Source organism: Anser anser (genome assembly GCF_964211835.1).
Source record: "Anser anser genome assembly, chromosome: 21".
Taxonomy (NCBI): Eukaryota; Metazoa; Chordata; class Aves; order Anseriformes; family Anatidae; genus Anser; species Anser anser.
Window position 1 is genome coordinate 7,328,588 of NC_139742.1, and position 11,567 is coordinate 7,340,154.

General features: G+C 45.9%; 1 protein-coding gene across 10 annotated transcripts in view; it reads right to left on the reverse strand.

The window, feature by feature from the left end:
- Positions 1–10,801, reverse strand: part of FNBP1 (formin binding protein 1) — a 98,254-nt gene extending 87,453 nt beyond the window's left edge. For 9 of the 10 annotated variants that reach the window (XM_083807971.1, XM_083807967.1, XM_083807965.1 and 6 more), the window contains exon 1: positions 10,587–10,777. In XM_083807971.1, coding sequence (XP_083664097.1) covers positions 10,587–10,610 — 24 coding nt within the window. In that variant the 5' untranslated portion in view covers positions 10,611–10,777. Of the gene's footprint in view, positions 1–10,586 lie in introns of all 10 variants that reach the window. The other variant, XM_083807979.1, reaches the window with a different exon arrangement.
- Between the last annotated feature and the right edge of the window lie 766 nt (positions 10,802–11,567).

Below are 11,567 nucleotides of genomic sequence, written 5' to 3' on the forward strand. Positions count from 1 at the left end.
CCTCTCGAAGTGCATTAGGGCTTACACATTAGTCCCAGACTGTTTAATTTAGCCCTAATACCTTGAGGAAGCTTCAGGATGGATTGTTGCTATTCTGATTACGGAATCAATCTCACCCCCTGCTGCGAAGGTTGAATGAATGCCTTGCCCCCAGAGGGACATCAGCATTGCTCCACTGGCCAGCAGCTTCCAAACATTGCATACTCGGATGTATTATGAAGACAGAAAAACACACTTAATTCTTTCATTCTAATTTTAAAATACAGTTCTGAATTTCCACTATTTTGACACTTAAATGAAAAAAAAAAAGACTCTTCAAGAAGCATGGATTCTAACTTTTTACCACCCCATCAGTGTTCCCGATTTTTTTGTTCCCAGAGATTAACCCACAAGGAAACCACAAAAGATAACTGTACCAAGCCAACAACACGTTCAACACTCAAGTCAACGTAAACATTTATACTTATATGCCTGAAAACCATACATATTGAAGAAAGTTTTCTGACCCTGCCCGAGTGGAGTGCGCTACTTTGTCCCGTTGTTAATAGCTGCAACTATTAAGTGTTTCAAATCAACTGCTAATAACCAAGAGAAATATTTATATTTGTATTGTTTAGCCCAGAAAATGTTTTTCTTAGCCGGAACAATTCAACACACTCCCACAAGCAATATTGTCAGTATTACACACCAACTTTCTAGTCAAGACTAAGTATTTTCAAAGAGCAGCACCAAGAGTGCAGATGCAGTCTCCAAAGATCCCTAAATTAGGTGCATGTGTTTCCCAACAGCACATCTCTTGCAAAAGTCATCTGCTTCCAACAATTATAGCTTCCCTATTTCTAGATAGTTTCATGCCAATCATACTGGAGCTCTGGAAAAGGAGCTTTCAGCAATTTTATACATAATACTGGTATTAAGACAACAGATGAGAATCAGAGCAAAAGCCACAACGGGAAAAGAAAACAGCCCCCAGTCACGCAGAAGAGGAGGTGCAGAAGCACTCAGAGCTCGTATCATGCTGCACCAGGAATGGATGCGTGCTTCCAGGCTGCTTTGTTGGCCTACTTCACTGCACCTCAGAAGACTGTACACAGCCACAGAAACATTATTTTGCCTTTAAATAGCTAGGATTGAACCCTATCCCCCCCATTCCAAAAATAAGGCTGTAAATCCCCAGGGCACTGATTTAAATAGGAACCGAGTCACACATATCATGTGATACGCATTCACATTACCTAAAGGATAGATAGGCTGGTGCATCTGCCCAGCTTGCAGTTTGGGTTTTCAGGTAAAAATCACACAAGGGTGATCTTTAAGCACGCCTCGATGACTGGGGGTGGGCCATCCTCGAGGAGGATCCCATGCAGCCTTTGGGATCATCTGACAACAGTGGCTTTGAGAAAAGCAGCACTGAAATTACTAACCCACACTTGCACTTCTGAAACACTCAGGGGTTGTGCACTCCACAAGCTGAGGTATGGCTTTGCTACACAGTCTTTCAGCTTTTACACGTTAAGAACATACACCAGAAAGCAACCTCTGCGCAACACAGATGTTTCACACTTCAGAGCTGTAAGGAAACACAGGCTCTCAACCAGCACACCCAAATCCTTCCTCTTGCCCTTCTGTCTACACTTCTCCTGTGACAACATGAGCAAAAGCATCTCAGACACTCAGACAGGAGAGGTGAAGAGACATTTATGTAGTGCCCTATCACAGCTCCCTCTCTTTGTCCATCGCCGGCTTTCCTTTCACTACAGCAGAATCTTTCTTACACATTCTTAATGAATGCCACTCCTATACGCTCCACATTTGAGAGATCAACAGCCCTCATGAGGGCAAGAAATATTTCCCTTCCTCATTTAACTTCTGAGAAAACACACTTTCATTCACTCACTGCTACGTGCCAATTTTTTTTCTTTTTGCAAATACAGAATAAATGACTTAAAGCAGTTTGTTAGTTTTTTGCTTTAAGAGAAAACATGATGCAGAGTGAAAAACATTGTCTATATGTATTTTAAAGCGATTTGCTAGACGGTTCCTCAGACCTTTCTGCACAGAATGAGTGCAGAAAATGAAAAAATGAGTGCAGGGTGAAAAAACAGCGTGCGTGCTTCTGGATAAAGCTCTCACTTGGGGATGCAGTCAAATATTCTCTCACAGTGAGTGAAGATGCAAAACGCAACCACAGAAGTCAGTGTGCATACATTTAAACCAGTAAGTCAACTCTACTTAAATATTACTTGGAAAAAGCCACACAAAAATTGCAACGCTACGAAGCCAAACATGCAAAAGACAGCTGCTAGGTCCCTTCACTGCTTGTCTTTCCTATGTCTCATCTAATCTTCATCCTTTGCCCCACACTTCTTCCTTTCCATTACTCTTTCGCCTGATCCCATCACATTCTTGGCTTGCGACTGCTAATGTACTGCTCTGTAATTGTGTGCATGATCTTACCTCGCTCTCCCAGCCCTACCAACCCTACTGTCCTCACATGCTCCTTAGATAAGTTGTCTCCCTGTTCCTGGTTCCCAGGCCTTCTGGTTTAAACACCCTATCTCCTCCTGCTGTTCGTTTGCCCGGTTAGCCCCGGTTGTCTCAACCTCCCAGGTTGGCAATCAGAACCTCACACACTGCCAATTCTTATCGTCTCTCCTCCAGTGACCCCATTCCCACCACCCCTGGCACATCACTGCAATGCCAGGAACGGTTCCCAGGCAAACAGCTCCACGCTTCTGCACCCAGTTCCTACACCGAGCTCTCCTCCCCCTTCCCCACCCCACTGCAGGCTCAAGCCCGTTGCTTCCTCTCTGCCCACAACATCTCCTCCCCTGCAGGCGAAGGTGGCAGAAGAACCACTGCCATTTTGCTCAGCCCCCGTATTGCTCCCTCGCTGCCCACCACCTAGGGCACGTGAGCAGCCGACAGACCTTCGCTGTGGCTCGGCACAGCCTTGGACCCTCCTTGTGACCACACAAAGTCCTCCGAGGCCAAAGCACCTCGCTCCCACTATGACTGCCGAAGCCTTCAGCACTGCTATCTCCACTGAGTACTCACGGAGTGAAATTTTTCCAAAGACTTGCAAGCTTGCCTAATTTGGGCAGATTTTCTCAAGACCAGCAGAAGGCATATCCCTGTTCAAGAGCTATTGTTTGCCAAACTTCAAATCCTTCCTCCAGTGAACGCGAGCACTGCAGCTTTCCAAAACCAAAGAGGCATTGCATTTAGCATGTACAAGGCACTGGTCCTGGTAACAAATGAATAACCCTGACTAATATAAATAAAAAAAACTGTGAGGTAGGCACATAGAAAATGACACTCTGAGCATGCCAAGCTGGAAACAATGTTAAGTCGCAGAACATAGAAGATCCTAGCAGAAAGTGTTAAACCACACCTTCATGAAAAGAGCCACTGGCTCAGTCTAGAACACAGGCTAAGGGAGAAAACCGTGCAATGCAGCCAATAAGCAATTTCCCAGAGTTAACAGAAGCTGAGCAAAGTCTCCAAGAATCCAGTTGGTTAAAAAAAATTCGCAATATCTCTGCAAGACAAATATTCTCCTGTCACATAGATAATACTCCTTTATCTGCATATCCACAGACCGAGTGCAATGCAAGTAAAACTTTTGAACTACAAAATGAGTAATTGGTGAGAAGAATTGTACCTGCTGTTCACAGGACAGTAAGTGTAAACTCTGCAAACTTCTCTGTCCTTCGGACACAGAGCTACCAGCAGCACCCGCCTCACCAAAAGGGTAGAATTCAAGGATTTCATTTGTTCTTTTTACATCTTTTTTAAGTACCAAGCAGAAACACTTGACAAATACTGAACAAGAGACAGCCAAGTGACACGTATTTGAGATAAGAAGCATACCTTATTTCCCCTACAACAACAACAACCCACTATGGCTTTCTTTATGATTATGGACCATGGGGATGCCTAGGTAGCTCACTGGGGACCGCCCTTCTAAACTAGACATGAATTCCTGGGAGACTCCAGATCAGAAGTTTCATTCCTTTACTTGGATTTTGAAGGTGGCTGGTGGATTGCTGCTGTACTTTTGGTTGTATTTCCAATTACATCGAGTCTTCCCCACATAAATAAAGGACAGCATTGCAATGGGACTCTTTCTCTGCAAGCTTTACAACACACACAGCTACTGCAGTAATCAGCAAGGAACCCTGAATAATCAGCGCTTCAATTCCTGCACTTTGCACTGCTCTATACTGCAGGTAATCTAGAAACCTCATCTAGACTTTTTTCCCCCGTTTTTAGATGCAAGGAGAAACATTTCACCAAGGCTATCCAGACAACAGAGGCAAAGCAATCATGTAAAAATTCCAAAGGGATCCAAATCACCCCCATCACATCTGCTTGAGAAGATGAAAACTGTCACATCCTGTACATAGATATGTGTACATAAAACACATACAAGATGGAAAAAAGTAGTGGATTTTAGAGCCAAAACTATTGCTTGCAAAGGAAAACTAAGACTTCAATATGTCAACAGACAACAGTGTTTTTCCTCTCGCCAATGTAACTAGCTCATTGTTTAAACAAAGTGTGAAAAAGAAAAGTGGAATTTCTAGGCGTGGAAGGAAGAGGAGATGTTTCATCTGAAAAACATAAGATTATGTTGAAGGGGGAAGTTATTTTAAAATATTTATATGAATGCTAAGCAAAATCAACAGAGCATTGGATTTTGGTGGCTGGATTAGATTCAATGCATAACCAATGTCAGAAGCACTATTTCAAACAGGATGAAAATGAGTTTCCAAAAATTCATTAGCAGGTTACCTTTCCAGCAATCAACAACAAAGGCACTCATGTAAAGCGCATTATTAAGTTACAGTCCAGCAGCGGCTCCTGCTCTTCATGTGGAGCATGGCTTTTGAAATTCTGCTTTAGCAGAATGTTTCACAACATGAGTAACACTAATGAGCTGCAAGGAGTCCAGAAAAACATTGTCTCATGTTTGACTGCTTTCCCACATGGTTCAAGAAAGCGGGGGATCTCGGGCAGCCACAATACAGATGGGACCATTCTGTGACTGGGAGGGAAAAAAAGAGATATTCTACAGTCTTGACTCATGCTGAAAGCTTGTAAATCCCCCGATAGTTAACGAATAGGTAGAAAATACAAGAATAGGCCAGTGACAGAATTATAGAAGTCCTTTCTTAAAGCAAAGCAGAATTGTAAATGAAATTACTCAGACACACATTCAAGACCTAGCGACCTCTTTAGAAACCAGAACGGAATCTTTCTACTCAGCGTGCCTGGAAGCACCACGGGCTGCATGCAGAAGCCCTGCAGCACAACCCGCTTCGCTTAGACTTCTGAGAGCAGCCGGAGAGTTCCCCCCAACACATCTTCTTACCCAACTACTTTTAAGATAAGGAAAAGGACTACAGTAGCATTAATTTTAAAGTACACATACTTACAGGCTGCAGGAGCCTGAAATACCATCCTGCGCTAGGCAAATGCACAGAGGTGTGTATTGCAGAATTAAGATACTCTCTAATGACTCAACATCTCTATAAACAATTTCTTACTCAGTAATCTACATATACAGACTGACCACTTAAAACAGACAGTGATCCACCATGAAATAAGAGGGAGATATTCATGTCAGACATTTTTGCTACTTCACAGTTGTCCAAATAACTATGCAGAATACTGAGCTAATGAAAAGCGTACTCTGCTTTGAAGTGCCCATCTCCAGCATTCTGTACACAGCTTTTACAAAGAGCCTTGGAATCAACAAGCCGAAGTTATAAATATGATGCATTTACTCCTGACCTCAATTTTTTGGTGGTTGTGTGGTTTTCTTTTCCTCCTCCTTTTTTTCTTCATCAGACTCTCACTATTTACTTTTAAGGTACCTTACTCTTGGTCACTCTGCCTTACATATTTTTGTAGGTCAAATTCCACCAGCCTCTTCGAAATATAAGAAAGTTTTAATGTTATCAAATGAAAACCAAATTTCTACTAAAATGCAAAGGGAAAGGGGGCAGGGGCACAGTTCTGCCTCTAGGAGTTGTCTGAATGACGTCAAATAAGTTGTAACAACTCACAACCAATTTACAACAAAACTCACTTTTCATAAAAGCACTTGCCATCACAAAATTCTATCTTGCAAGCAAACCATCCAACCACCTTTGAAGGTTAGACCCGTTACCTTACATTAAGGAATCTCTAATTATGAATTCGGAGAGAGTTAACTACAAGTAGCCTTGCTTGCTAAACCACTAATCTGTGCCCTTGTCCCATCAGAGATCAGCAGCTTTTCCTTTCACAGAGATTGAGGGTTAACACCCCAAACCAAGAGCAATTGGGTGTGAGGGACCATGAGGGCACAAAGATTTTTATTTTATGCACTCAACTTTCACTGGTGCATACAGTGAAACAAGATTTGGCAAATAAAATTAATAATCCAGCGCATCAAACCCAGATCCAGCTCTGCAGATCCTCTTACAAGGGAGCACGCTGACAAGAACAGAGCCTTCATTTAAGATCACATTTGACTACAGCGCCCAGGAAACAGCACTTGGTAATGGCATCAAGGTCAAAGCCACCTAGGTTCTCCAGACAGATTCAGAATGTGACTCACCACTAAATGCAGCACCTATACATTATAAATACTATTAAAGAACAATACTACGTTCAAGAAAGTTGAAGAAATTCAAGACTACAGCTGTTTAAACACAAATTCTGCTGATTAATTAGATATGCAGGTACTGAAGGAGGAAACAATTTATCAGTTACAGGTAGGAAGCAGTCCTTAAGTTCTCAGATGTGCACCTACATTTCACTGTCTGACTACAAGGAATAATTAGCAGAACATGGTCTACATGAATCCACTTGTCTTCATTCTGTGAATTAAGAAATTACTATTACTGTAAAAAATCATTTTCTAAACCATAAAAACATTAGAGACAATTCACATTTATAAGCAGAATGAACTTTATACAACTAAAGTAACTACCCACGAGACGTATTTATTTCATACTGAAGCACACTGAACACTGCAAACAAAAGGCCCAGTCCCCAAAGTATCAGTCATGTGAGGAGTTGGCCAACAGAGCCCCTTGCGTAAAGGCAGCAAATTAAGTCCTTTGCAAATAGACTACTCACCTTCTCGCAGGTTGAAAGGACATTGACAGCTGTTAGCAGACACCCAGCCACACAAAGGTCAACGAAAACTTGGATTAAAACACATTCTCACCACTTAATCTTTTCTTTTTTTGAACTTTACATTGGGGGGGGAGGGTGGAATCAAACCCACAGTGTCTGCACCTCTGAAACACTTGGAGCAAAAAGATGAATCTTCCCACATTTAATCCCTTTGCTGGCTGCACTTGCCATGCTGTGAGACAGTGTTTGGAAACACCAGAGGTTTTTCTGGACCGCTTAACCACAAATTTACACGTAGCTCCCCCAAACTACACACTGTACCAAAACTTATCATCAAGAGAGTTCATTCCCTTCAATATACCAAGTGTGCAGCCACAGCCTTTCCCACTCAAAAGACAAGGACCAAAGGGCTGAGGTCGGTTTTAGCGCAGTTTGCTGTGTAATTCCTACCGCTTGCTTCCAGGGCTCCATCCCACAGAAGAGGCCGCTGGTGGGAAGTCGCTAAGAACACAGCAGCATTTCACTAGCTGAGGCAGAGCAGCTGGATGCGACACACGGGTAACCATGTTGTTCCTCATTACCCAAGAGAGGGGAAGGGTGAGAGACCTCGGTATGCTTTACAGCCTATCTCCCCCAAAGCCTAGTTAACCAAGTCACAAGTTGGGTCTGTATGCTGGTACACAATCTTTAATTACCACTTAATGCTAGCGTAAGTGTTTAGAAAACAGTGTAAATGTGAAAGACCAAACACGAAGCAAGTTCTATGATCTCCTACCTGCCAGCCCTAAGAGCTAGTCTTGAACCAGAGTGGAAAACAAAACGTTTTGGCCCTGTGACGACGTTGCCCTTCACCCACCACTTCCCCCTGGCTCCTGCTCTTTGGGGTACAGACAGACTTATTCTGTAGTGAGAGCACGGCGCAGCCGCTGCCACCCCGCAGGGCTCCCCGCACACGGGGACCAACGTCAGTTACATGAGACCTTCAGGTTTTGCTCCGTCACACCGGATTGCTTGGAGGCCCCAGCTGATCTCATTATCCCGAGTGTTTAACCTCACACTGGATGCAGACGATGCCCTGGTACCTTTAAGAGTTCTGCTGGCTTTGGGTCCCCGTATGCTCACAGGGCCAATCCTAAAATGAAGGCAAGCAGCTTTTTTCCCCCCAGGAACGCACAGAAATCCTACCAAATCCATGCACATTAACGTGCTATGTGCTCTAAAGAGCAACCTTGATTTTGCTTCTCCTTTGTTACATGAAAGGGGTAAACGACGAACACGTGCCCACTCTGGTAGGTCTGCACATCTGAGATAAAAACTGCAAGTCAGGCCTGACCAAACACCACTGATCTTCCAGCAGATTTTCAGTTTCTAAACTACAGTTGGAAACACTTCTTACCTCCTCTCAGCTTCCAGTCCATCAAATGGTTGCAGCAAACCATATCCCAGTCACACCCTAAAGCAGGCATTTGACATTTACAACACCTGTTTGAATGCCCATTCCCTGACTACCTAAAACAAATACTAAGTTTTAAGGTAAACAGAAATTTAATTTTGTTTGAAAACCACCAGGCTCAACAAAGGCCGTGGCATACACTGAATACTGGTTGGTTGTGAGGTTCCTTTCCCAGCAAAAGGGGAATATGGAGAGGGAGATCAGTGTTTTGGCCTAGATACCCCGAACACTGGAAACCGATGAGTTTTCAAAGCCCTGCACAATTTAAAACACAGCAAGTCCTGCCAACCTGGTACCTAGAATCATTTAATCTGGTTGCTCAATTCTTTTCCTCAGTAACCTGCTACACTTCTCAAAGCACATCGAAGACAAGGAAAATAACACTGATGCTACCAAAGACAGAATTTCAGCAACAAAATTTTAGGGAAAAGAAGCTGTTACAAAGACATGCCTGCATACACACCTGCAAAGATTACCATGAACAGAAAGGACTATTTATAAGCACTTCTCTGCTTGTTCATGTACAGAAACCTCTCGGTATCGCTTGCACTCTTAAGAATGCAAGAATAGCTACTAAACCCATCTTGAAAACTCAACATTTATTTTTTCTGTGTCAAAATTGTTATACCAGCTCATTACTGTAATTCCATTCAAACTATTTAATCTCCCCCAAAGCATCCAAGATGCAGAAGGCAACTGCAGATTTTCCCATCAACATGCCCATGCAGCAGAGCTGCTTAAATACTGATGAATCAAAGTAGCATCATTCCAGCATTTCATCGGTACACATCGCCTCTTACTTTGGAATATACAAGCATACCACAGCCACCCCTCAGCAAGCATTTTCCCCTTAATTTATTACCTAGATCTAACCAGATCTAGCTGTATCATGACCACAATGTCACGGCAAGATGAGATGCTCACTGAACAGAGCAGTAACGCATCCCAGAAGGATGGCATTCAGCATGTATAAAGGAACCATTTCTACACGGAGATGGTTTAAAAGCTTTGATGTGCTTACATCTGAACTTACACTGATTGCCAGGCACAAGGAGACGAATACAGGAGTGAAACCCTGCAGCGCCTCGCAATCCAGATGACGCCCCACGACTTATTTCTGACTCCCCACTGCAAACACCACTGCCGTGCCCCCCAAGAAGCCCACCCCACGAAGCAGGGAGCCCCCAGAGCCCGGAGGGCTGCTCGCACGCCTGCTGCCCACCGCCACAGCCCTCGCGAACAGGTTTTGCTCCCAGCTCCCCCATCACGCTGCCAAACATGGCTGCATCGCCTCCTCTTTGTGGCTGGCTCTGCCTTTCCCCTTCGCCTTCTCAAACTTCTCCTACCTGCCTCCCCTCGTTTTCTCAGAGCGGGGCCCGCTGAAGATCCCCACCGGCCTTCTACTCGCCTTTAACAGCTCCGCTTTTCCCAGCAGGGGCTCGGCATAAACCAGAGGCGTTACACTTCCCACTTTAAAGCCTCACTTCAACCAAAGAGCCTCTGAGCCCCAGCCCCAGCCGTGCCTGCTCACATCCCTCGGGGCAGCCCCTGTAGCCCCCACAGCCCCCTCAGCCCCCCACAGCCCTCTCCCCACGAAAAGCCCCTCAGCTACAACCCCCTCCCAAGCTCCCCTCTCACCATAGCCCCCACACAAACCCCTACCTGAAATCCCCCTACCCTAACGCTACATTTTGGTGAGGGCTGCTGCCGGTTTTTTATTTATTTTTCCACACAGTCTTCACCCCACACGGCAGCCGAACGAAACCGCCGCACCCCCGGCGGGATCTCCCCACACGAGAAAAGTTTCCACGAAGGGGGGCGAGCGGGCAGGGCGAGCCCTTCACCCTAACCCCCCTCATCCCCTTACCCTAATCCCTTTCACCCCTCGCCCCCAGAGGAGCCCCGGGGGCCACCTCCCGGCCCCCCCCTTCCCCCTCAGCACGGACCGTTAGGGCCCGGCCGCCCCTCAGCACCCACGAGCTTCCCCCCCCCCACTCACCCACAGCTCCGTGCCCCAGCTCATGGCTCCGCTGAGGGAAAAGGGGGGCGCCGGGGGTCTCGGCGCCCCTTCGCTAGGCTGCCTCCCTTCTCTCTCCCTCAGGCTCTCGTTGCCCTTCCTCTCGGCGGAGGCGAGGAGCGGGCAGGGCCGGGCGCTGCTCACCGCCGCTCCCGCCTCATCGCGCCGCAAAATGGCCCGGGCGGAGCGGGGCGGGGGGGGTGGATGAGGGAGGGGGGGGGCGCTTGACAGCTCCGCCGCACTGCGCAGGCGCGGCCGGGTGGGTGTGTGGGGAGGGGGAGAAGCGCGCACTGCGCAGGCGCAGATGCTGCGCGCTCCCGTGCCTGAGGGGAGCTGCGGGGACGCGCTCCCCCCTCAAGTGCCTCAGCCCCCTTTCCTCACCCCATCGTGCTATTTTTATTATTTGTGTTTTGAAGTAAACGCTCCTGTTAGGACGTATTGGGATGCGGGCATCCGCCCCGCCGAGTAAAGCAGCCCTTCAGGCAGGCTGCAGGGAGGTGCTGCCCAAATCCAGCCCCACGCCCCAAACCGACCCAAATCCACAAATATTAAGTCCGCCATCTGCCACCAGCGTGCTCAGCAGGCGAGCACAAAAATAATCAAATTATCTGCTTTCGCATAAATGCGGGTTGTTGTAGCAATTATGCTGGCCTTGCAGAAAATGGCTCATTTCCTTGCCGGAGAAATAAGATTTATTTTGTGCTCGTCTTCCTTTGTAAGAACATTTGTTTGAGCTGTGTCACACGTAATCTGATTTTACATTTTTGCTTTTACATCTCTTGTAGCTGAAAAAGAGCCTTAGATTGCTGTTTTATATTTATTGCTGCATCTGTTCATCAAAGATTTCCACAGTGGGTAAAGAAGGGAAGCACGTTTGTTCACCTGAGAAGAAAGGTATCTGCTTATAGACGGCTGGGATCCACTTGATGAAGGAGATAAAAATTGACCAGCTGCTGCAGGTTT